Here is a 27,499-nt window from a genome sequence, read left to right on the forward strand (position 1 = left end):
AAAAAGGATACGTGAAGATAATGCATTTTTTTGTCAACTGGTTAGCTTCACTAAAGATCGAATACTTGGTCTAGGTATATATATATATATATATATAATTTTACTTTTTACAATATTCACATTTTTTCAAATTTATTGCATGTGGTAGGTTTTAGAAACATTTCTGTTGCAACATTTCATATGACATATTGCGGAATCCTTTCAGAAATGTTGCATATGAAATGTGAAATCTTGAAATGATTTTAAAACCTTCCTGAAAGCTTTCTGTATTAATCGGTGCTGTATGGGTATCATTTACGGTTTTCTCGATATATTCTCTTTCATACTGTTGAGCATTAAACGGTACAAATATCTGCTTTAGAAACAAACATATTTTTAGATTTAAAAAAAAAAATTGTATAAAATTCGTAAATTAAGATCAAAGTGCAAGTGCATAGGACTCGAACTCGGCCGCGTTACTTTTGGCGACACTTTTGAAGACAGATGTGTGCTGGTACTTCGAGAGAAAAATGAAGAGTCGCGAGTGGGGAATCGCGTGCAACGGCGCGAATGTCTAATTTGAAAAAAATCAGCTACGATTCTTTTTTTCACGCGAAAAGTGCGGCTGAAAACGTTAACGCGCTCGTCGTCGAGTTGGCAAGCTTGGTGGCTCAACTGGCTCGGTGCAAATTCAAGTATCAATTGCGAATGGCCGGCGTCTGCCGGTCGAGGATGCGGGAAGATGGCGGCGGCCGAGTCGAGCGAGGCGAGGTGCGACGATGTTCCGTGCGGCGAAAACGCGAGGAGGCTGGATGAGCGATACGCGACGACGCCGCGCCGGCAATTCGAGCAATACCAGTTCCGTGCCGCCGATCTACTGTACTACGCGTTATCGGTCAGTTTCTCTATCGCGGACGTAGCAACAGGTGAACAAAGAGTACCACACGCATACATGCGCGCATACGTACACACAGGGTGTCTCAGAATTTGCGATTGATGACAAGTTTGTTGACAGATTCGTTCGTGACTTTCGACTGTCGGAAGTTTCGAGCGAACGATCGAGCGAAAACAAGGCAAACTCCCGCGTGAAAACCAAGTTCAATCAGTTGAAATGAAAAATAACAAAATTAATACGTTCTTCGGTTGTTTTTGCATAAAACTTGTTTAACAAAACTGTTTTTCAATTTTATTTCAATTATTAAGACATAGGGTTGACAATTGTATATTTTACAATTACAACAAATAATTAGCGCATCCTTGACACTTTTATTAAAAACAGAATGTTTTCCTAAAGATGTGGCATTAAAGTTGAAGTCGCTAGTTGTGAAATACCCTGTATATTTATATTGGCAGAAATGTTTTTAGAAATCATAGAAATTTGCATTGGCGGAAAGTATAAATCACTTGTAAGATTATTTTTCACATATACAGACAGCGTTGTATGTGTGGAATACCTCTCGCAAGGCCACTTAGCATGGGGATGCCTTGCAATGGTTTTCATCGTCTTACCTGCTTGCGTTACTCAACTATTTAGTTTGAGATGGCACCGCAGCGACGGTTCCCTGAGGACTATTCACTGGTTACTGCACCTCTCGTTCCTTGGCTTCTTGCACAGGTATCTAACGTTTATCTTTATGTGATCTGTCCAGCCAGGATCGGCTGGAAACTTTACGTGCGTATCAACATGCGTACAATTATTGGCTGACCCATCTCTTCTTGCAGGTACTTGACTTTGATTTACACCGCAATGTACGCCTTGAGGAATAAACCGAGCTTCAGGAAGGACAAGAGTTGGGTATACCGACAAGAAAGCGACATTTGCATGTTGCATTTATTCGAATCGTTCATGGGAGCTGCACCGCAATTAATATTGCAGTTGTATATCATTGCAGTATTGCATCATGCTCCGATTTCGACGGGTAAGTCGAACTCTTAATTTACTCCGCATTTTTAAAGCGTTATATACAATAATAAAAACGGACTAACACACACATACACAATTTCTTTAAGTATTATGATTTTGCATGTTTTTATCATGCTTCTTTCTACTTTTTAGAAAAATAAGTATCTCATTTGAGACGAAATTTTCGTTTCGAAATCTCGTATATCTAGATATTACATCTATCGTCAATATGTTAACTATTATAAGCTGCCCATGTAAATGATTATTGGAATAGATAGCGTTAAATGAACGAATAGTCAAACAATTTATAATCACTCTCGTATACCTTGTAAATCTCTTTGAGAAGCGATTGCGGTATTTCTTGGATGTATTCGCGAAGTGTCTCCGTGGTGGTCGCGCCATAAGGATTAATATTTCGCAAATGGTTCCTATCGTAGAGATATTCGCTCAGATTGGTATCCTGGATAAAGAATGCCTGGTCTCTTTCCAGCGTTTCGAATTTCAAAATATAATCGTAGTTGACCGTGCACGGATTGCAAGTATGATAATACGGCGCCCAATGCTCATCGAAATATTTCTCGTTCGCTATGAATCGCAGAAATTCTTCAAATGTCGGTTCTAATTTCGTCGAGTCGCTGGATTGACGATACTTGAGCGCGATGCGTCGGCCGAAACGTTTGTAGTAATACTCGCGGCCCTGCATATGCTCCAGCTTGTCTCTGTACGCGGACAAGAGACGCTCAAGCGGATGTCGCACGATCAAAAACTTTTTTGATTTGCTTACCCTCTGCAAAATCCAACGCAGTTTGTTTTTTGCAATCGTTCTATTATTCGATTAGCGTCCTTTTTGCTATGTTAGAAGGGTTGGAGAAAAGAAATGATGCTCACCTCGTACGTTTTATTAAAATCTGCATCCGGTTGAAACTTCTGCCGCACGATATCACTGATTTGCACAACATTGCGGCGCACTAGATCCATGGTGACAGCCATCGGGGTACCTTTCAGCACGGCGAAGTAATTCATCCACGTAGAGCTCGCCGCTTTGTATATCGGGCACCACGACACATTGTGCTCCCTTCAAAAATCAAATTCGCAATTACCTTTATTATTAAAAATACATGATTGATTTAAAATTGATAATAACAAAATATAATCCTTATTACTTTTAGAAATAGAAATTCAGTAACGTGAAAGTAATTTGAAAAAGTGGCAAATAGGATTTATTATATTTACTATTTTTGCTATTACGACATATGAACATATAATATATTAAAAGGATTAAAAATATTTTTTGTTTACGTGTCAACAATCATATTCATCAACGTGGTATTCAAGTGCGATCTTCGTGAAACGATAGTCTTGCATAGACGCATAACTCGTTGCCTCCTGTCATCTAACTCTCTCCTGATATTCTCCATCTGATTCCGTGACAGTATTACTTGCGGTATTATTTCAGACGCCATAGCATGTGCGATTGCTGCGTATTTTGGCGATGCATATTTCGGCGATGCGGCTGGTTCTATGTTTGTCTCCGTGGTCTGTGTCTTTTGCGCTAAATTTGCCAGTATTAACAACGTAAAAATACAGATCACTATTAACGCCGCGATGAATTGTATCATTGTGACTTGTCTCTGTAATTAATCAAACGTCTCTTTTTCTCGTCAGTTATATGAATCTTTTTTTAATTTAGCTTTATAAATACGTATCGAATCTCTCATATCAAATATACTTTCTTCCAATTACGGAGTCTTTGACTATTCGATTAAGATAATCTTTTTTTAATAACTTTTTTATTTCTTATACACTGCTGGTTTTTCTGACCATACTAGTGTATAACAAATTTTATTTTTGTTGGAATAATTGTGAGAATTATAAATAAACGAAGAAAAGTTGTTTCAAAATTACTCAAAAAATCTACAGTTGGAAGAAAGTTTAGTTGTGATTTGAGTTTTATAAGCTACATACCTGTATCAATGAAAAGAGCTTTTTCATAATATGACAAGAGCTCACTTTTAATCGCGGATAAGTAGTTAAAGTTTCATTGCTACTCGCTGTTAACGTGTCCATCGTTGTTTTCTGCGACGGATGTGACATCGCCACTGTTTTGTTAAACAATTTATTCGAAATCAAGCTACTTGAATATTTGTTAAAATAAACACTGCACTAGACTACTGTTGTCACTATACTAATGCTGAGGTCGGAAACGTGAATCTGTGAATCAGTAGCAAAACGAACACGCCAAAGCTGCATGCTATTATTTCTTTCTCTCCATGCCCCGCTTCCGCAGATAACGGAAAAGGAAGGAATATCACTGAACACTTTATCTTCTCTGGAACAATGTGTCCTACGGACATGTGTCAACGACGAGCTCCACGAATATCCTCGTATCCTCGCCAGTTTTAAATATAATGCGACGAAGCGCGAAGCGAAGCGAGGTCAAAAATAGCCGAAAAGAAGGCAGCGCCGTTACGAACAATGAGTACTAAAAAGAAATATGTTTTTTAAACCTTTCGCTGTAGCAGCGTCGGCTGAATAGTAATTATAGAAGTAACGTAGCTCGTTAGTGTTGCGCACTTGAATAATAGAAACGTTCTTTATTTACTCTACCGTTTTAATTTATTATATTAAAAATATTTATAATTGTTTAAACATTAAAACAAAATGTAATTTACATAAAAGAAATATTTATTTAAACTTTTTTTTAATCTGCAATCTATTTCATTCTATTTCATTCGGATCTTTAGCTCTTTCTTCTTTTCGCTCGTCGCTCTTCCTCTCTTGTTCTACAATACTACGTAGCTTATAAAGATATTGCGTTACATGGCATTTTTACAGAATATACCCCTAAATTGTAATATTAATATTGGTATATATACGCAATATTATTTATATACACAATATTAATGCATACAAAATTTTCTTGTCCAGGCGTTTCCGCTGTAGCGTCCTTCTGCTCTCTAACATGGGCCGTGAGTACGTATATCAGAGCCATGCATAATATCAATTGTGAGCGTAACAACGTGACGTGGGTCGCACTCGCTCTTCAAGCTCTTTGGCGTGGCGGTACGCTGCTATCCAGAATTGGCGTTTTGGTACTAGCAGCTATTCTCTTGAGAGCATGGTTTTTCTTATTTCTAGGTAAGTTGTATCGATGGAAATAGGATTACAATAAATTATATATTAAATAAAATATTAAATAGAGGACGACAAAATTATGCAAGAGAGTATGCAATTTTTATAGAAAACAGTTAAGTAGATTACTGTAAACTAGAAAGGCTGTTCTCGTGCTAATCCTTCAAAATGATTTTCCAGGTGTACATTGGTTGTTAATGACCATCTGGGTAATCCTTCAGAAGACGGAGTTCTGTTCGACCATGTGGGAAGAACGTATCTACAATTGCATCATCGGCCTGATTTACTGTTTCGACTTCTTCAATTTGCGCGAGGGCAGATCGCGCTACCGTGTGTTCATCTTTTACTCGTTCATCACGATGCAGAACTTGGCCTTCCTCGCTATGTACATATTATATTTCAAAGACACCATTACGAATAATACGACGATCTCAATAGCGATCGTGATTACTGGCGGTATACTCATCGGCCTGACCAGCATGTTGCTGTATTACGGCAAATTTCATCCGTCAAAGATGCCTGCGAGTGTTTCTCGAGGTATCGGCGAGCATTCGAATCACGCGACTGCCAAGACCGACAGCTCCAGGTCTTTCAAGCTGTTCCATCGCGGCTCGCTCGGGTCGCTACATCACTCCATCGATATTTCGCCGAGGATCGAAAAAGTGGCAACCGACAAGCAGTCCCTGCTCACGAATATCGCGCAGATATCCGATTGCGCGGAGGAGGGTATCGTCAATCGCAACTACAATACGGAAAGCGAGTCGAACGGTACTGTGCGCGTCTCGACCGAGTGCGAGAGGCCACACAGTCGCGTCGGCAAGCACAAAGAGGAAATTGTCGCATCGTCCAGCGACAAGCCGGACAACGCGCTGGCTGGCAGCACGACGCTAAGCCTCCTGTATCCGAGTTTGTCCGACGTCGATTCGTCCCGAAAACGTCGTGGCATTTACGAGCACGACATCACGCCGCAATTGGACTGGCACGCGCCGGACATATTGAGCATCGATCTAGATCAACTGGAGAATCTGGACAATGGCCCTGAGCGTAGCAACTCCCTCTCGCTAGACTCGTGCAGTAAAGTGATCAGCGTGTTGGACGTGATAAAAAACAGAGGCAAACTGACGACCCCGACTTCGTTCGAGAGCGGCAGAATATTCGACATAGAGAAGGTGCCAACAAAAGACCTGCAACAGCATAATTACATTACACATTTTAAATTTTTATCATATCTCATTCGTTATATTTATTATATTACATATATTTTATGTTACGTATTATATAACATCACTTTTCGTACACATGTTGTTTTTCACGTACACAGCAACGGGACGATGCGATGAGCTGCGTAACGTCGATCCACGACTACGAGAACGTGTGTCCACTGGGAGTCGCCCGACCGCCGTGGTGCATCCGCAGCTGGAGAGGATACACGGACATCGAGACGTACATTCACGACGACAGCGTGGTGCGCGATCGACGGCGGGACACCCTGACGAGCACGACCGGCACGACGTACAGCTCGGAATATTCCGACGGCATGATTTCACGCGCGATATTAAAGCAGGACGATTACGTGGATACGTTAACGTACGATCTGGTGGAATCGAAGGACGCTAAACCGCCTTACGGCGACAGTGCGACGTTCTCCGGGTCCGCTGTGGACGATCAGAACGCCAGCTTGTACGTGGCCAAGCCAGTGGTGATCGACGACCGAGGCGGCATGCTCGCGTTGGGCACGATATTGGAAGAGCGCGACGACTCGGCATCGTCGGAGGAGAAGTTTCAGCACGTGGAACCGCTGCGCGATTCCGCGAGCACTCTGGTCAGCACGATTGATCAGATCAGGCGATACACCGCGGAGAATTCGCCACGACACGTTTATCACACCACCGGTACCCAGTGGGAGGATCTGGACCCGAAGAACTTAATGGCACGGGCGCACTTTGCCAAAGTGCTGTTCGATAACGATTTCAAGAGTACGTCGCCGATCGGCTCGGGCGACATAACTGCGCGAGACGCGGAGAAACGCGAAATAGACGCGATCAGAGAGTTCGTGCGATGCTGCGCGATAGAGTCCATTAAGAAGACGCCCTTGATAGATGCCATTCTGTCGGACTCGCCTATCCTGGGCAGCAGAGCGAGCAAACTTGTGCGGCAAGTCACATTCGCGGATCATAAGGACGACCTCGACGCGCACGAGAGTGATCTGTACGTCGAAATGAGTCCCCTGGTATCCGTTGAGAACGGCGACAATCTCTGTGCCAGGCTCACCGAGGTAAAAGCAATTGCCGAAACGGAAATCACCGCGAAAAGAAACGCCTCCGCGATAATAAAAAGATTGCCGGATAAGGAGAACTTGGCGCCGATTTCGTCGAGCAACAGCAGGCGGATTAACAATATGATGTACGATAACAATGATAGTAGTGACAGACGTGCTTGGACCATAGAGAGGGATGATAAAAGCGACAAGTCCTTGTGCAATGTGCGTTTCAGTCTGAAAGAAAAAAGACACATATTTTTAGAACAGGTTCTCTCGCCGGTGCCAAAACTCTGGAACAAACGCATCTCCTTTCATCCAAGCACCAAAAACTTATAATAGGCACTATAGTAGATCCTTACGTGCGTTGTATAGTTGAAACCTGAATGTTACTTTTATCGAATATTTTTATACCAAATTCTCTCTCGGTGATTCCTACATTTTTTCTGTTACGCGTGAGGTAATTCAAACTCAACTGGCTCAGTACCTAGTGATAGTCTATTTTTGTTAAATACTCAAAAATCATGATCTTACGATTCTTATAATCGGCATCTTTTATTATGGAGAACCGAATGGCAGCTCGTTTCTCTCTCTTGCTCAAGCATTTGCTCTGCGTACATTTTTTTCTAGGAATTTTTTGTGAGTTTTACAAATTTTTTACTTATATTTTAAGATCTTTAAGTCTACAAGACTCGCAACAGGATTAATCTTAATCCGCCATATTTTCCTTATGGATTACGTTCACTTACATCGACACTACAAGTAAATTGGGGAAAATGATTTATGCGACGGAAAGGATTAAGAACACTACACCACAGTACAAATACTGCAATATTACGTCACTCGTTAATTAGACACACATGTAACTTTTATCCATGACTTTAAGCTGCGCCGCGTTTATTTTTTAAATCTCTTTAAAAGTGCTAAAGTAAACGCGATGTCAGTGTGTGATACGCGCCGTCCGATTGTTATAAAGCAAGGCTACAATGATCTAACTCTAGTATTACGCTTTTGCGATTAATTATATAATTATAATAATAATGTATATAAAATGACGTATTATTATATGTCGTATCGAGATTATTTTTGTACGCAATTTTTATCATGTAGAATAAAAACTCTGCGTAATGAAAGATCTAAAAATGCGATCCACTCTTCGTTATTCGAACTCAGTCTCAGAGATATTTATATTAGTACTGAATAATATTTTTATAACTTTTTTTATTTAAGTTTTATGCTATAGAAGAGATAAATATAAGAGCATTATATGTTCATTGATTTCTTGACTATTTAATTGACTGCTTATTCAAAATTTTACTTGCTTTAAGGGGATGCTGGAGTTGCTAGTGAACTATTTTTTCACTGTAGTGATGGTAATTGCAGTTTCGAAAATTCTCTTTATTGCTTGTGCAGAATAAAAAATCCTTTTCCACAAATGAAGTATAGATAGAAAGAAAGTCCGCTCTACAGGACTTTATACTCAAAATGGAAAAAAGTTAAAAACTTGCATGTTTTTAACTTTTTTCCATTTTGAGTATGAAGTCCTGTAGAGCGGACTTTCTTTCTATCTATACTTCATTTGTGGAAAAGGATTTTTTATTCTGCACAAGCAATAAAGAGAATTTTCGAAACTGCAATTACCATCGCTATAGTGAAAAAATAGTTCATAGCAACTTCAGCTTCCCCTTAAATACGCGAAAATATCGTCAGTCGATATATCGATTTGCGAGGAATCGCCATGCCATCTGGCATGAGGTTAGGTCAGGAGGAAGAAAGTCTGCGAGCGGTCACGGACACTCACGCCTCACGGACCAGTCGCAAAAAGCGGCGGCAAGACGGCGGTGAGAAGGGTCTGGCATAAACCGATCAACTGAGATCACAATCACGTTGTTTGCGTAATCGTTTCCGTACTTTTTCACTATGACCAGTAGTGTGAAAACGTCGCGCGGTGTCGCGGTGCAGCGGTAAAGGAAGCACAACTGCGATACGTCCACAACATCCGTGTTAACGACAAAACGGCACATGGATGCGACCAACGGGCAGAAGGCCCATGGTAAGTCGATCCTGCCCTCGCAGTAACTTCGCTCCGGACTAATCTTGAGTTCTAGCTATCGGCAAAAAGCGAGGCAAATCGAATTATTAATCGTTAGTCGATCGGATAATTTATTGATTATTCCGCTAATTGCTTGCCCGCTAACGGTACATTTTTGTGAGAAAAGTCGATTTAATGCATTTACGTTTGTGCGACCTTGTCCCTTCTTTAATTATGGATTTTATAGTGAGATAATATTGGCAGCATTTCTTTACGGAGTCTTCCATTTATAGCTGGGCAGTCTCCCACTGGCGGAGGACCCACTTCCGATAAGGGTAAGGAGTGGCAAATGGAGTTACTCATGGAGAAATTACGCTCCAAGGCTTCCTCACTTAAGCCCCTAGTTGAAACTGCTAAAAACATTCGCATGGCCATGCTGGTAAGTGATTTCTGCTGATCTTCTTTTCTCAAGATTAGGCAAAATGTAAGTGTAATCTCTGTATCAATAGGACAAGCGATTCGCAATTGACAGTATAGAGAAGAATCAGCTACAGAAATGTTTGGATACTCTGCAGCATTCTATCAAGGTTACCTCCTTCCAGTCAATGGTGGAACGCCTTGAAAGTCTAGCAAGACAGTTAGGGTAAACGTTTATTCATTTATACTAATAAAATTCATATGTTGCAATTTTCTCAATTGCGCTCTTGATAACGAAGCGTTGCACGATACTTACTATTTAATAGCACAATTATTTTAGTGAGCTATCTGTCTTATAATATTACCTTATAGGTTAAAGTTCATGATGTCTGGTCCTCCAGGCACAGAAATATTCATATCCTCTGATATGTTCTTCTTGGAAGTTCTGTTGGAATCGTCGGGGCTTGTTAGGGATGTTAAAATTCATCACGAAGGAAAGAGTGAACAGCAAGTGAGTATAATTTAATATATCTTTATTATCAATTTTAATCACTTTTACAATACTTACACTTTTACAGAGCTGTGAGGCACTCGCTTCAGCCTTATCGCGTGGCGACTTTGTCGATTTTACTACGCAGCTAGAAGGATTGGCGTCAATTTATCAGTTAAATGCCGATAAGAAAGTAAAGTGCAAAGCATTTAGTGCTCTGCAATCTCTTGAAACTGACTTGGGTGTTCTGGCGCAGCTACAAACATTTATGAAAGAACCATTCAATTTAGTTCACAAGAGTCCTGTCGGTAAGCTGTTTTTAATAACATATCAATTTCTTTGTAATTCCTGTTTTTTTTTTACAGGAGTTAAAAGTGTATTATTCTGTTTTCTACATTACTTATTCGTTTTCCTAGGTATTTTGGAGAGGAGAAGAGGCGGCCATTCGATGAAATTGACATACTTCGTGTCACCGTACGATTTAATCGATGAGGAAAATCGTACTTACGACACCCTGAACCCAGATATCATCATTAAGCGGAAAATCGGCCATTCTGTGACCGTTTGCATGGAAGGTTCGACGGGTCACAAGCTGCCCACGTCTAGCATTATAACTGTAAACAGAAGTCCCACAGGAAAAAGGTATGCTAAATAAAAACATCGTCTATTTGTTATTGTAACAATTTTCCATTTCTTTTTTCTCAAATCTTTATTTCTCTATTTTTATCCTTTTAGTAACAGTTATTAATTAAATCTTCAAAACTTTCCAATTCATTCAATTACAATTAAATTTATAGTTATTGTTACCTTTTCTTTCACTAGCACACCGTCATACGCTCCGCTGACGAGTACAAATTCCTCGATGCTGCCTGCATGCTTCGTGTTGAAGCTCGGCAAGAAGATGCCGATTTGCATGGAATTAGTGAAAAGGATACAGAAAGTTACGGAATTAGAATGCGGCGATATCTCCGCGCCGCATCCGATGCTAAGCCTCATAATACAACACGCAAGCGACGGTCAGTTGGACTGTCACAATAATCGGGGTTTGTATGTGGTAAGTAAAGAGCTTCGAATATTATCGTCACAGTGCATTATTGTAATTAATGATAATCAATGTAATCAGTAATAAATGGTGTATCTTATTTTTTCGTAAAAATCTCCAAGTGGTTGTTGAATATGCTGTCATGGTTCACTTCCAATACTTTCGCTTGTAGACCTTGCCGGACCAGCAACATTGCTACTTCATGACGGAGAATAAGAACATGGAAGGTGTGTTGGTGTGCAGCATACCATTCACACATCCAGGACACGTGCCACAGATTCTGGTGTATCTGAGGCAACAGGCTCTATTCAACTGCCTGATCGCAAGCTGCGTAAGGCCCATGGCGCGCCAGGATCCGGATACGACGATACTCGAGGTAAGCGCGCTCTCGTGGCAGCACATCAGCGTGAGTGTGGAGCACCCATACGAGGAGACGATGGCTACCGCGGAACTGGATCTCACGGACATCTCGGCGCTCAAATGCCGACTATACGGCGTCGGCATGACGACTACCGCGGAACAGACGTCGGAATTGAGCGGCCGAATTCTGCAACGTTGTCTCAGTATACCGCTGACCATGCGAATCTTACTAAAAATCTGGGAAGGTAACTCCCTGCCCGTTGTAATGAACAGTCTGACCAGTGGTGCTGGCGGCAATGGCAACTACAATCTCAATCTGGGTGCCAGCGGTAAGGATCAGACCGGACAAAACGGTACCGCGTCCAGTATGCCAGATTTTACGAATGGTGAGCCGAAGATCAAACAGGAACCCGGTTTGAACAACGGCAACAATGGAACCATGGGCAGTAGACAAGCCCAACAACAGCAGTCGTCATCGTCGTCACATCAGTTGCTACAACAACAACAGCAGCAGCAGTCTTTTTTAGATGCCGGAACGGAAAGTAGTATCGGTTTTCCGTCGTATTCCGGCCAATCCGATACGACGACGACGGTGGGTGCAGTGACGAGCAACACCTCTGCCTCCATGCTGAACCCGTTGCAACTGAGTGCGCTATTAGGTCAAGGAAAGAACCCGCTAGCGGGAAACTCAAGCTCGAACGAGCGTGGCAAGAAGATGCGCAAGAGGAAGAGTGGCACGGACGGTCTCTGGCGTAGCCCGAAGCGAAAGTGCGATAGCACCGATAACAGTGGCGCGACGGAAATTCTGCTGGAGAGTTCCAGCTCGGACAGCTCGACGCCGTTAGGAACACCGACGGGCGGTAGGGAGAACTTTACGTCGGAGACCAGAACCTCCACGCCAACGTCGGCCACCAGCCTGGCAAGCGGTATCGATTTTTCAAATTTAGATACTACTGATATACTCGGTACAGACAAGAGTGCTTCGGATTATGATCTCGATAACTCCGAGAGGGATAGCGAGATCATGGAGGTGCAGCATAGCAGCACGGAGCAACAGCAGGATGTGGAGGAGTTGATGAAGGCACGCGAAGGCACCTCTTTGACACGCAAGCCCAAGAAGAGTCGGAGCAGTAGTGGCGGCGACGAAAAGAAGTCGAGCCCGATGAACATATTCGTCGAGGAGACTTCGACTAGTAGTAGCAACAAGGCCCTGCCGGTGCCACCGTCAGTAAGTATTACCCCGATCTCATGTGGTAATCTGGATCAAACGAGCGCCAGCAACTATAATTCCGTACTGACGGGCATGGGTTTGGAAAGGAGGCCTGGCATCGAGATCATACCCATCGCCTCGTCGCCGTCGCAGACTAATTTGCCCAGCTCGATCACCATTACGCCGATCGCCGGACCGTCACCCTCGCCGAAGACGAGCAGCTTGAACGCTGCAGAAGAGCGTCAACGAAGCGAACGTAAGAGTGGCAGTAAGAGCAGCGGGAGCAAAAGCGGCTCCGAGGATAACAAAAGTAGCGGTAACAAGCTGGAAAAGCGCCGTAAGCGCAAACGCGAGGATAGCCCGATGGGTCCACCACCAGACAAGATCGCGCCTAGTGGTAAACAGCAGCAGCAACAGGACCCGCTCTCGAAGCCGGTGTCGGTGAGCATCAAACCGAGCGCCGCCGAGCAATCATCACCGAGCGGTGCTGGCGGCGGTCTGAGCTGTTCATCGCGACCCGCCTCGCCCGCGGCTGTAAGGAAGTTCAGTCCGTCGCCAACGCACCCTAGCTCGCTTGCCACGCTCGTAGGCAAGTCCAGTCCTACCTTGAAGGCCGGTCAATCGGCGGTTGCCTGCGGCGGTAAACCGGTACAGAGCCCTAAACACTCGCCCGTCTACGGCAGCAGTCCGAAGCACAATGTATCAAACGTTCCCATTCCCATATCGGTCCCGATGTCGTTGTCCGTGACCACGGTGCCCAATACGGTGGGTAACGTGCCATCCGTGGCGGTGTCCGTGCCGGTACCGGTGCCGGCGAGTGCGAGTCCGAAGCACGGCAGCACATCATCCCCGAAGCACGGCAGCTCAGCCGCCAGCAGCGGCAAGCCGAGCATGTCTGCTCTGAAATCGGCGGCGAATTCACCGTCTAGCAAAAGCGGCAGCACCTCCGATGCGACGGCGACTCCGTCCAAAGTCAAGTCTTCTTCGTCCTCATCCTCGAGCAAAGATTCCTCCGGGCGTGGCGATAAGGAAAGAAGAGTGTCATCTGTCGTGTCATCTGGTAATTCAGCCAGCGGCCATCAAAGCCCCAAGACTAAATCATCCTCTACTGGTAAACTTAAACAATTGGAGATAGTTTCTCCCGCTGGCGGTGTCGAAACAGCACAAGTCCCCTCCTTGCAATCATCTAGCAACAGTGGCGGCAGTACCCCGCCTTCTGGCCAGATCGACGCAGCAAGCAAGTCCGCGATTGCGGCGCAACAAGCACAAGCGCGGAATCGGAAAAGCTCTCTTAATGCTGTTATCGACAAATTGAAGAACGCCCAACATTGCACCGACTCTGATACATGCGGTAACGGTAGTAACAACGCGAAGAGCGGCAGCTCCTCGACTGTTGGTAGTACCAGCGGATTGAATAACAGTGGAAGCGGCAGCCAAAAGGAGAAGAACATTGGTAGCGGTAACTCATCGTCATCATCGAGCGGCGGTAAAAACATCAACATTGAAAGTGGAAAATCCTCTTGCATCGCCAAGAATTCATCTGTGGACACGAAGAATCCGGCATCTGAATACATGGTGAAGCACAGTTCGGACGGTATCAAGATCACCATCAACAAAACGCGCACCAAGGATTCTAAACAATCGGCTGCTAATCTGAAACTGTCATCTTCAGCCTCGTCGTCATCAGCAACGATGGTGGCCGCAACTTCGTCCTCCTCGGGCTCTTCCTCTTCCGTAGTCTCTGGCTCGTCGTCGTCGTCGTCGTCGTCCGGAGCTGTGGTTGCTGGTAGCAACGGTTCACCGAAGACGCATACAGGCCTCAAGCCCGGTGTAACGTCCGGACCGGCATCCAAGAAACCGCAGACCCTGCAGACTGCCCAAAAATTGCTGCCCGGCAAGATGACGCTGGCTGCTGGCGGAATCAAATCGGCCATCTCTTCTTCGGGGACAGCGAATCCCGGCAGCGGCGCGAGCGCTACAACCACGGCCGCGGCTAGCGTTGGCGGCGGAAATCCACTGTCGAAAAGTGGTTCGTCCTGCAAGTCTTCTGGCTCACCGAAGACGAGCGGTTCCGGTGCAACTGACCTCAGTCGCAGTCGCGACAAACCGCGTATTACGAAATCTGGTGACAAGAGCGTGTTCGCATCGAAAGGTCTCGTCGATGCGCGAAAATCGAGTCCGTCCGGTTTACGGGAGGAGAGTGACAGCGAGCGGGCATTTAAGTTATTGGCCGCGCACGCGTCCATCTCGAGTTTGACCCCGAGTCTGCCACCCCAACTGGTGATGGAAGGTTTGATGAAACAATTGGATACGAATTTCCAGATACCAAAACTATCAGCGCGCGCAAACGTCGCAGATGCAGTTGATAAAAGTAAATCGTCGGAAAAGCTACCGATGCTGTCTGATTCCGCCAAGCAGACCCTCGACGGTTTAAAGCAAGAACCGGGCAAAATCGGTGGAGTATCCGCGGGATCCGCATCTAAATCGTTATTAGATGACCAATCGAGACGAGAACACGCGCAGACTAAGCCGGACAACTTGTCGATTGCCGGTTCCACCGGAGCGATGTCTTTGAATCTCTCTGGCGAAAATGCTGGTGGCTTGATGTTGCCTCCATCGGTTGTCGACTCGGACGTACCTACGAACTTGTGCATACAACCGATGATGGACAACGAGTCGCCCCGTGATTCTTGCAAAGATCTTGGAATAAGGCAGACGACTAGCCAACAGTTCCTCAGCAAGATCGACGACGCGGGCGGTGGGATTTTATCCAAAGGTAACGTTCCTGATCAACTCACGTCGTCCACCAAGACCTACGCGCCAATGCCGAGTTCTGGTGCTACCACGACATCATCAAGCAGCTCCATCGTCGCCGAAAGCTTAAATCTGAGTACCAAGCCGGCAGACCAGGCTGCCTTGCAGGCCAAGTATAAGGTTGTCGCTGACGAGAAGAAACAACAAGCATGCATCGTGCCGTCGTCGACATCTTCATCATCGACGTTATTCTCGTCTTTGGGCAACGTTCCGACTGCGTCCGACGGTAATCCCGGCGTTGCGACACCAGACATCGGTGGCACTGGCGGCGAGCAGGAAGTAGCAGCGGCGGCGGCGGCAGCGGAGATGCTACTGGATTTCTCAGTAGCGAGCAAGGACCCGATGCCGAAGAGCCACGGTCTGCCTCTCGCGCAGCACCATCTCACAGCAATCCCGGAGCGTGTGATGACGCAAGCTGCGTTAGTAGTTCGTCGTAATACACCGCCACCGCCACCACCGCCGCCCCCGCCGCCTCCGGCGCCTTTTCCGCCTGCCGCCAGTCCGTCCGTCAGCGTACATATCGTCAAGAGCCCGGCGCCCAGCCCGCGAGTCATTCCACCCTCTCCGCATTCTTCCGCATCACCCTGCATCACTGACGACGAACTGATGGACGAGGCGTTGGTTGGCCTAGGTAAATGAAGGTTACTCAAATTGTAAGGAGGAAAAAAAGAGAATACTCTCTCTTATATAATTAGATATAAGTGTGCAGAAGTTTTGAAACATGTTACATAGTCTTGCGTTAAATGCTTTTGTTTCCCGAGAATTTCTTAAAATAGTGTTCTACCTAAAATACTGGCGGGTCGTTGTCCTCGATAAATCGTCCCGCGTGCGTTCACGTGTGTGACTGACCAGTCATTGACACAATTTCAAATTGATCTGCTAAAAGGATAATGGTCTCTCAATGACAATGATGTTTATTAAGACATTCGCATTGAACTGCTAGAAATTTGTTAATTTGCAAAACTGTTAATTTTTAGAATCGTTTTAAGAAAACTAAAATATATTTTAAAATACGCAATTTTAAATCGAAATTCACTATTTCCGAGACGGTTGGATTGACAGATCATTCTCCTGACAGATAGAGACCATATGCGATTGTACGCATTAATTAAGCGACTGTATTTGGACGTGAAGTCCTAACTTGGAGAAGTATATTTTCACTTTTACATGCAGAAAATTATTATTGAATAGTATGTAATTTGTATCTTGATTTGATATTACTCAACTGAGGATATAATCGTACTAGGAGCAAGATGTATACATTACAGCAATTAATTAATACTTTGTTAAAATATTTTCTATCTGGTTTGTGAACGATGTAAAAATTTATGTTTAAAAAAACATAATACTTTTCGTATATCTCTTTACTGAAATTGTCAAGTCAGATATATTCTTTATCTGTTGGCAAGTGCTAATATCTTCCGGAAAATTCTCTCTGAATATTTTCTGCTTTAAGGCGAAGTGAATGCGATGACGTAAATATAAGGCATAATACGTGCGTGTCTGCGTGTGTATATTGAATGAATTTATCGATCAACTGGATTGATTTGATAGTCATACAAATCTGTTAAATCTTTTCTTCTTCCGCTCGCAACGGTATTCTTCTTTCGTGTTCCATGTTGAAAGGATATTGTGCGTTTCTGGGATACTCGAACAAAGTATTAATTATAATAAAATATTAATTTCTAAAATAATAATTTCTTGGCTTCGTAATAATCCAATAACTTGTTCAACAACAAGTTATTTACAAATTCTCCAACACTGCCAAGATCGATCGCTTTTAATCCCGCAATCAAGATATAGAAAAAGAGAGAAAGTGACAAAATAAGATAGAGATATTTATTGCGCGTATTTTCCTTTTCTTCCTTGTGTAAGTCTTATACGAAATGTTAAATTTTACCTCTCGACGATCTCATTGATCTCAGAAGAAGAGACAGAGAGACGTCCCTTGTATATTCTAGGAATAAAATTCATTCTTCCAGACAATCGCGCACGCTCGCACCAACGAGATATCCCGACGAATGATTTCCGGTCGTTTTCAGCGAAATGATTCACTAGACAAATTGTTTATTTTATCCGAAATCAACGGCGGCGTTTTTCCAAGAATTGCGCCTGATAATTGTTAATGGACCTTGAATGAGAGCTATTGACGAACGCTACTGGATATCCCATTTTATTCTTACTGATGATATATCGCATAAACGTCTGAAAAACTTCTCTTTCTAACGTTAAGCGTCCCCTACGCACCCTCTGGATGTCGCTGGTCATTAACCGTGTACATGATTTCTGTGCGAACGAGCGCAAACCTAGGTACAAATGTTTATAAATGAGATGTACAATCGCCCTCTCTATTTTTCGATCCGATTGGAAAAAGAACCGGAGAAAGAGAGAATTGCGAATGTCGCATGTCGAGGCGAGACTGTGGACAGAACGTCACACGATCCTCAATGGAGAAATTATTTTCGCGGATGAAGATGAATCGTCATCATCGGCATCGTCGCAATCAAACACCACGTGCAAATCGTGCGTAAAATAAGGCGGTGAAGGAAGACTGTAACTGAATTATATATAATTTTATGTAATTTTCCTCGTCTCCGCTAATTTTCGCACTTTGCGCGAGGTAGAAGAATGGGAATGCATACAACGTGTAAATATATGTAGCAATGTACATATATATATATATATAATACCTATATAGTAAGGAGAATTGTAAATTATAAAAAAGATTGCACATGTGCATCGATGTAAATGTACATGTATACAACGTAAATTAATTTATATAGACCGGAAGACACGCGTATACGTCTTCCGATTCTCATTGCCGCGCGGAGGTTGAAGGAGCGTATATGGAAAGCTTCTGTAATAAAGATTATCCCTTTTTTTTATAAATTCGTATATTGTCTTTTGATTCTGATCCTTTTTACAAATTAGCAATTGTAAAAATCGACGTGTTGAGCAATTATTCATTCCAAGGGAATTTGAAAGTTCCTGATCACTCACTCTCTCCCTCTCTCTCTCTCGCTCTCGATCATTAGGTTTTAGCACATTTACAAATCTACTTTACATTAAAGATCACCAAAAATTGTATACACCTATATGCTGTTATCTGCGTGCAGCATTTGAAAATATTAACGCAATTAATTTAATACGAATTATAATTTTTTGTATGTACAAATTCTGCATTTGTTTTAAAGTACGATGAGAGACGAATGCATTTGTATTTATAGAGTCGTAGTAACCATGTGCACCTCAAAAGCAGAATGAATTACTGACACCCTGATCCATGATTTGACAAGAAAAGAGTTAAATGCACGTGTTCACTCATTAATAAAATTATTAGAATTACATCAACCGATTTTATTATTTTATGATTAACTGATAATCAACTTCTCGTTACTATCCTCCGTAACGAGAAGTCGCTTAACAGTTTGATTGTTTTCTCGCAAATCTCGGCTAGATAGTATCTACAATAGCGTGAATAAGAATTCACCACCGACGCGAATAGGACGGCCTACGCGCCGAGTTGCTGCTGGCAGTTCCAACTACGCGGTAAAAACAGGTCCACGTAGTAGTCGGGATGAGGCAGACAGTTGGCGCGGGCGTAACACTCTATCGAGTACAAGCTCATCATGATGCCGTTGCCGAGGCAGAAACTCAGCCACATGAACGTGTTGCTTCGAACGATTTTCCCTACAAATATAAAGGCAAAGCCAAAACCGCCAAACAAGACGAACATCACAGGATAGAAGAAATGGAACGTGAACGCAATGATGTACTCGTGGAAGACGGCGGAGACGAAGAACACAGCGAAGGTTGCTAGATTCTTGTTACGCTGCGACAAGATCTCGTATATGTCCTTATAGATGTACGTGTACAGCCAGTCGTGCACTACCACGTTCCAAGTACGGTAGTAAGTGCGATAGGACGTGCAGTTCCACCAGTCCTGCAATAGATGGTCCATTGTCAAACCGATAATTTGCTTAAGGGGGGAGCCTGCTTTAGAACGCTGAAAATAAGGTATATTTTACGAATTGTTTTCGGAGAAACTATACAGCGGATCATTATAAAACTTTGATACATTTATTAGTACATGTTTAAAGATAAAAAAATTATTTTTTTATTTGAATGTATCGCTTGTAGAGGTCGTCCTGGAGAAATCTTAGTGCAGCCGCGTCGCCGGCATTGCAAATTGGTGAGCATTCTCCTGCCTCCAAATTTCGTCTAAACTGAAAAATTGAAATATCTTCTCGTTATTTATGAGTTCCCATCGTCGATGAACCAAAGAGAGAAGAAAAAAGTTGAAAAGTGCCAAAATGGTGGAGCTTAGAACACAAAAGTACGATTTTTAGGCAAAGTTTTTGAACTTTTTCATGCAAAAATAATTGTTTAACTTAATGTTTTTATGAATATTAAAGGTTCATCGACGATGGGAATTCATAAATAACAAGAAAATATTTCAATTTTTCAGTTTGGATGAAATTTGGAGGCAGGAGAATGCTCACCAATTTACAATGCCAGCTGCACTAAGATGCCTCCAGGACGACCTCTACAGGCGATATATTCAAATCAAAAAATAATTTTTTTTATCTTTAAACATGTACTAATAAATGCATCAAAGTTTTATAATGATCCGCTGTATAGTTTCTCCAAAAAAAATTCGTAAAATTATACCTTATTTTCAACGTTCTAAAGCAGGCTCCCCCCTTAACTTACGAGAAACTCTAGTCTATAAAGCTCACAAAATGGTAAAATTATGCGTATGTACGCGCGGGCTTGCGTGCGTTAAATTAAATTAAAGAATTTTCTGGTAATCACACACTTCATATCCGATGGCATCTTCTTAATGCAAAGATTGAAAATTAATTTTAAATATCTGTAAATTTAATTTGCTAATTATGCGAGACTCACTTTGTAAAACATGCGATCGGCAAATCGTAACAACTCGGCCCAGGCGTTCAACCACGAATGCAGCAGAAGGTAATTCCCAGCCATGAAGAACAAGATACCGGGAACACTCGCCTCGATGGTGCTCTTTATGTACCACTTCTGTTCCAGAGGTTGCGTGCCAAAGATCCGGAAAACCGGCAACAACATACGTTCTACTACGAGAGCAAGATAAAAGATTGCTAGGCCGAACTCGAAGAAATTCCAAATCACTATTGTCCACCGAATCTTTTCCGTTCTGAAAACAAATCGATCACGTTCAAATCCTCTTGCTCAAAAGTCCTTTAAATAATTTAATGTTACCTAACAATCATCACATTAAAAATTGCTTTATCACAATTAGTATTATAAATACAATAATTGATCTAAAAATTCGTGTTTAGAAAATACAAAATTTGTTTAAAACATGAGCTAATGGTTTCTTGTTTAACGGATGTCGTGAGATCTTTACCTGGGGTAACTATCGCGATACACGAGAGTTGGTGCGAATAGAAAGTATAAATATTGGGAGAATCCGGGGCTTTTCGGCACCGGCAATTCACTGTGAGGTTTGTAAGCCAGATGTCGGGAAGCTGTGCTTCTGATGAAAGCGTGACTCTTCATCAGCATACGTATCTAAAGAAACAGGCGTCTAATTATAACAAATCTCTAATTACAATATTGCTAAAATCTTGCTGAGCAAATAGAGACATGAATTCGCTGAAACAAGATGACCTATTTCGAGCGAGTGCACTTTTACTATATTTTGCATGCAATAACTGACAAAATTACTTTTTGCTCATTATGTAATTGATTTATTTAAGCGAAAATATTTGTATATACATACTTGTTCCATGAGTACAACTATGTTGCTACATATGCCGAGATTTTGTTGCAGCATCGCTTTAACGGGAAGGATGATGAAGAGCACTTGATAAAATATCAGAGCTGTCAGCCAGCCGTAATCCCAATTTTTCTGGGCACTAGCTATGGAAAGCACATAACGTAAACTATAGATTATTTTAATCGATTAAATAATATACAGGGTGTCCCGGGTTTTAACCGACAAACTGCGGGAGCATATTCTACTAGTGGAAATAAGAAAAAATTCTTATATCGAGTTTGCTTAGAAATGCTTTATTACAAAGTTATAAAACAATATTGAAAAGAAATATGAGATAAGTAACAACGGATTTTTTCACAAAAATAAAAATTATCTACGCAATGATTTAGTGACGCATTTCAAAATGTTGTCCTTGCACATCGATACAAGCTAGACATCGACGTAGTACAGAATTTGTTACAGTACGACATTCCTGAAAATTTTGTTGCATCTCAGTAACTGAATTAGTAATTCGTTGCTTTAAATCTTCAAGCGAGATTACTTCTGTACTGTAAACTTTATTTTTTAAAGTTCCCCATAAATAAAAATCAAGAGGCGTTAAATCGGGCGATCTTGGAGGCCAGAAAACCGGTCCTCCTCGACCAATCCACCTATGAGCATAATGTTCATCTAACCAGTTTCTAACTTGTCTAGCATAGTGCGATGGACAACCGTCTAACTGTATCCAGCTGTTTTGGCGAAACTGCAATGGCACATTTTCCATCAAAATTGGTACATGTGAATACACATAACATAAACATCTTCGACCTTCCAAATTCTACACTATGTTCCGTTGTTACTTATCTTATATTTCTTTTCAATATTGGTTTATAACTTTGTAATAAAGCATTTCTAAGCAAACTCGATATAAGAATTTTTTCTTATTTCCACTAGTAGAATATGCTCCCGCAGTTTGTCGGTTAAAACCCGGGACACCCTGTATAATAATTCTTTGAATTATTCTAATTAATTGTTCTTATAAAGCCTATTATTATTTTAAATGATTGATACAATTATTCTCTAATAATTAAATTAAGTGAATTGACATAATTATTTTTCAATATTTCAAGCGTTAGTTAAATAAATTACATTTTGGCGAGAAAGCGTGTCGTTGATACGCCCAGATGTTAAAGGCCATATAGATGCCAAATGTTGAGACTTGCATAAATGACCAAATATAGAGACAGGCTGGGAAGTTTCCAAAAGCATTTTGTATCGTTTCAGTCCCAACGAGAAACCTTCAACAATCATTAGATTCTTCTATTAGGTTCAATGTGCTTTTCACGAACGAGAGATATCTGAATTATTGCTTTACACTCGTTTCTATCGCAAGTAGCTTTCCAGACAATAAAGAACGATTGTGCGCGTCTCCTATGTTCGCTTCAACCCGATAGCTCGTCATCTTTAAGATAAGCAGCAACTCGATTCTTACAGAATCGAAATACCAAACTACAATTCTAATTCACAAAATATTATACTCGCTATAACTCGTGATCATACAATTTTCTAATACATTGGAAGCTAATGTTCAGATATTCGAGATAGAACTGATCCTATATTCACAAAATTTTTATTTTATTTGATATATCAAAAGACTTAAAAAAGAAGTGATGACTTTCACGATACTCTCCCCAAGACATAATTAACCGCTAATTAATCAAAGATCGAGCAAACTAAGATCACGGGACGTAGTAACACTTGATGTTTAGTATAACAAATAATTTAGCTATTACGACTACTTCGCTATGGATTTTATGACTTTTTATATTATTTCTAGATTACTTTTATTTAAAATATTGAAATCAAATTCTGTAATAATTGTGCTTACTTTCCTGACTCCATGATGTCAGACGCAGCGGTGTTGAGAAACAGGAGTATTAATATTACTATGAATAAATTATAAACTGTGCGGATATGTGTGATTTCGAAGAGATCGGTGAGTAACGAGTTCCTATGGAGAAATTCTTTATCCGGCAACATACCCTCTTTGTCAGATTTTCTGTGAATAAAAATAGAATATCAACGAAAAGTTTGCACAAGGTAAATGTATTAATTTGTTATTATAATGTTATCATAAGTCGTATTACAAATGCTTTGCTATGCGTTGATTCTCGGCAAACTATAAAATTTATTCGAGAATTTATGCAAATTTATGCTTAGATTATGTGATGTAAACCATTAAAAAAACTTAAAACCTTGAAGCTTGTAATAATGAATACATAAACGAGGTTTTACAAATTTATAAGTGTTTTTTTATGTTTTTATATTGATGCAAGATGGATTTTATCGATCTAATGGCTCACTGATCTAGCTAAATATCCCAGATAACACAAACACTTTCTATGAACATTCAATGAATATGTGTCGAGAATATTAAGAATATTCTAAAATGTACTAGAAGACATTTTATAAATCTACATAAAATGTTAAAATGAGACCAATTTAAATATTCTAGATAGATCCAAAGAATATTCTTTAGCATATTTCAAGAATATTCATAGAAGCTGTTTAGTACAATCTAAAGAACATTCACAGAATATTCTACAATTGAATTATATTCAGGCTGCGTTCTTCCAAAAGTCACTGTCAGTACTGAAAATCTATAGTGTATGTCACATATACTTATATAGTATAATATATAGTATACGTGACATAAACTATAGATTTCCAGTACTGACAGTGAATTTTGGGACGCAGCCTTAATGAAAACAACAAAATATGTTTTATCATATACATATAATAAAAATAGTTATGATATAGGATAGATTGCAATTGATTATTTATAATATATGTATATATAAATTCACAACTAAATTAGTATATTACGACTTATGTACAGGATGACTTATATATAACATGATGAAACATATTTTGATGTTATTTTTTATCTTTTTTTATCAACATATGTATTTGCATCTAACTGATCAATGATGCAAAAATAAATATAATTTATATACATAGTATATATTTCAAACATGAACACTTGACACTTGCAAAATGAACACTATATATGAACACGTAAAATAATTTGTCGCCAATTTGCGTATGGTAATTCGCCAGTGCTCCACGTGAAAGTGAAACGAAAAAGAGATTAGGTTATGAGTTGGTATTTCCTGTGCTTTCTGAACGTCATCTACATTTTCAATACATTTGAATATTCTGTGAACATTTATAGAATATGTAAAGGATATATTCGTATTGCTGATATTTTAAATGTTGTGGTCAGATTTATAGACTATTCTTTATAAATAAGGATATTCTACAAATGTGTATGGATGATTTCTTTGAGAATATTCTCAAAGAAGTATATTCGAAGCTATATAGAATATTCATAGAATATTGTGTATTATCTGGGATTATTCTGATACCGAATTCACTGAAAATACTTCAACGTACAATTTAATTACGAATTTGAATTATAGATTTTCAGATCTAGTTAACATTTCTCTAATAAAAAATTAATGTTTCATGTAGTTAAAGATATTTCTTAATTAAGATCAAAACTGAAATTATTGCACTTTAAAATATTTTACAAATGTATTGGGTTGTAAGAAAAGTCCGTAGCGTTGTTTATTTTTTTTTAATGAAAAAAGAATGACAAGTACTAGAAAAATGGAATCACGAAGGTATCACAAAGATGGCAAATATTGATGGAACAAGACAGTGCATACGTATGTTGAATAAATATTTATGCATATATATATATGGTAATTTCTTACTTCTTGTCGCGATACTTGTCCGCGTTGTACAGGAATTCTCCATTTTTCGCCGGGACCGTTTCTATGTTCTGCAGAACCTCGGACATCATGTCGTTAATGCGGTCATTAACGTGCTCCAAAACGTCTTCTCGGATTTCCTGCGGAGAAGGAGAAATGCTTCAGGATATGAATACCAGCAGAATGCGCTATCTCCCGAAGAAAGCGCATTTTGCTGGTCCTATCTTATCGTACAAGCTTTGAAAAGTTAAGATAATGTCGCACTTCCTGGATGGATCCAAAATATACTTAGGGTATCTTAGGTTCGATTATAATTTATTTGCGTTCTATTAAGTCCGATCACGATCAAGTCGAGGTCGGCAATTCGCACCTGCATTCTTTTTCGTAATCCATCGGCGGTCATATCACGTAAAATACTTGTAGACGTGTTTCCGTTGGCCACTGGAAAGAAGAAACGCAGAGGGGTATAAATAGTATGATAGATGACAATGAATAAATCAAGCTCAATTCGAAAGTAGAGCCTAGATACGCGCGCGAACGAAGAAGCAGACCTTCTCAAGGAGTTGGACGATCTTTCTTCGCACGAATCAGTCTTTATCATTCGAGTCACACTCCCGATTGTTGCGATCACAAAAATATAAAATTAATCAACAAAAATCTGAACATTCATAAGTGGCGAGGAATAAAACAGATTACTTCTCTCTATGTGATTATATCAGTTGAACCGTACAACGCGATATAAAATGGATATCTACATCGAAATTTCAACACGCGATATAATAATCATGTCGACGCACATTAATCAGCTTTTATCGCAGTTATATTCTTAACCGATAAATAAGACAATGTAGGGTAATAAACAAACGGGACATCGAATAACAAGCAAGACCCAGTCCCTAATCCTTCCTATTAGGGAGCTCTAACAAAACAAAGTCGAATCAAGATATATATGGTTCTCTGATAAAAAAATAAAAACTAAAGTAACGGAAAAATAATTTTAACAAATTTATATCGCAAGCATAGACATTTTTAAATGATAATATAAGACCTTTTCAACATGTGAACAGCGCGGGTGACTTATTTTATTATTGCGACATAATTTTGATAAATAAAATTGAACAAATAACTATCAATGTTCATTTAAAGAACTTTTATTTTTCAGAACTTGTAGAACAATTGTTGAACTAATTAGAATGTATGATGATAAAAATAATGTCGCATAGTTCATATAAAATTAAGAAATAATACAAAAAGGTAGGGAGTTACGTAATGTATAATAAGTTTTTCTAATACGATTAAAACCCTCAAATGGATTATTATCTAATCTCTCTCCAAGAAAGAAAGAGAGAGAAAGTGCCAATAATTGAAAGATACACTTATCTATGAAATTAAGTGTAGTAGAAAAGAATATTTAGTTATATCTTAGAAATTATCTAATTACACGTGTGTACCAAGATTGACTAATTACCTTTCTCATGTAATCCATTTGCCACGTCAGGATGGACGGACATCTTCCCGAAGGATTCCTTGCTGTTCATGACAGATTCCACGATTTCTTTCGAACGAAATAATCACGAACGATTTCGTAACGCGATTTATCTCCTTTCAAATCACCATACGAACGTCGATGGCAGAACGTTTCACGAACACCTCGGAGAACCGACTAGCTTCATGCCGATCTAAAAACAAACAGATGACTCGACGATTATCTACGTTTTCCCCCGTCGGATGATTTCGAACAACGAGTTATGTCTGCTAACTAATGCTAGTTGATCGAGTATCCATTGCAACCTTAATTTATCGCAATTTATTCAACCACTCGTACCATTTATTCGTAATTACAAATCTCTCGCGGCGCGCACCGGATACAGGGGGGTGTATTGTGACGTGTGACCGCGACTTCGACTTTGACTCGTCGCCAACTTCAGCGCGCAGGCACACGTGGTGTTCACGCTCCGCTTCGTACGCGCGAACTAACGCGCGCGCAATCGCGGTTTATCGCCTTCCAAGTTCCAATGGCCAGTACAGTGCGGCGTGCGCACCGATCTAACGCGAGGGACGCGTGTACTTCGCGATGGAGCCCGAACGACATCGTGGCATCGCATCCCAGGCAGCACATGTTGGCCTAATATATGTTTCTTAGACGTATCTAATGTCTAAGAAACATAAAGTACCATTTAAGAAACGGTTTAAATAGAAACCGTTTTTAGACCTCAATTTTAAAACCGTATTTTTCACGTTTCCACAGAAACGAAAAATGTGTTTTATTAAATTGATTTGAAATTATATAATTAATATAGAAAAAATAGTAATTTCTACTTGCTTTGCGAGTATTAATTAT

General features: G+C 40.7%; 3 protein-coding genes across 3 annotated transcripts; 1 reads left to right on the forward strand and 2 right to left on the reverse strand.

Annotated features, from left to right (window-relative positions):
• Positions 1 to 664: 664 nt before the first annotated feature.
• LOC105279912 (mediator of RNA polymerase II transcription subunit 1) lies at positions 665 to 18,521 on the forward strand. Its single transcript, XM_026971124.1, has 13 exons — positions 665 to 905; positions 1,411 to 1,594; positions 1,702 to 1,898; positions 4,811 to 5,020; positions 5,195 to 6,183; positions 6,336 to 7,575; positions 9,597 to 9,742; positions 9,813 to 9,946; positions 10,093 to 10,231; positions 10,299 to 10,518; positions 10,627 to 10,852; positions 11,033 to 11,264; positions 11,425 to 18,521. Exons 1-13 carry the CDS (start codon positions 722 to 724, stop codon positions 16,273 to 16,275), a joined length of 8,952 nt encoding a protein of 2,983 aa, XP_026826925.1. The 5' UTR covers positions 665 to 721; the 3' UTR covers positions 16,276 to 18,521.
• LOC105279909 (carbohydrate sulfotransferase 11) lies at positions 1,793 to 4,481 on the reverse strand. Its single transcript, XM_011340034.3, has 4 exons — positions 3,848 to 4,481; positions 3,182 to 3,513; positions 2,771 to 2,957; positions 1,793 to 2,669 (listed from the first exon to the last, which is right to left on the reverse strand). The coding sequence occupies exons 1-4, from the start codon at positions 3,974 to 3,976 to the stop codon at positions 2,163 to 2,165; spliced, it is 1,155 nt and encodes a 384-aa protein (XP_011338336.2). The 5' UTR covers positions 3,977 to 4,481; the 3' UTR covers positions 1,793 to 2,162.
• LOC105279911 (sterol O-acyltransferase 1) lies at positions 18,513 to 27,102 on the reverse strand. Its single transcript, XM_011340037.3, has 10 exons — positions 26,984 to 27,102; positions 26,627 to 26,837; positions 25,529 to 25,599; positions 25,162 to 25,298; positions 23,271 to 23,441; positions 22,532 to 22,680; positions 21,407 to 21,546; positions 21,032 to 21,195; positions 20,545 to 20,818; positions 18,513 to 19,579 (listed from the first exon to the last, which is right to left on the reverse strand). The coding sequence occupies exons 2-10, from the start codon at positions 26,694 to 26,696 to the stop codon at positions 19,148 to 19,150; spliced, it is 1,608 nt and encodes a 535-aa protein (XP_011338339.2). The 5' UTR covers positions 26,697 to 26,837; positions 26,984 to 27,102; the 3' UTR covers positions 18,513 to 19,147.
• Positions 27,103 to 27,499: the final 397 nt, after the last annotated feature.

This window comes from Ooceraea biroi, chromosome 7, assembly GCF_003672135.1.
Source record: "Ooceraea biroi isolate clonal line C1 chromosome 7, Obir_v5.4, whole genome shotgun sequence".
Classification (NCBI taxonomy): Eukaryota; Metazoa; Arthropoda; class Insecta; order Hymenoptera; family Formicidae; genus Ooceraea; species Ooceraea biroi.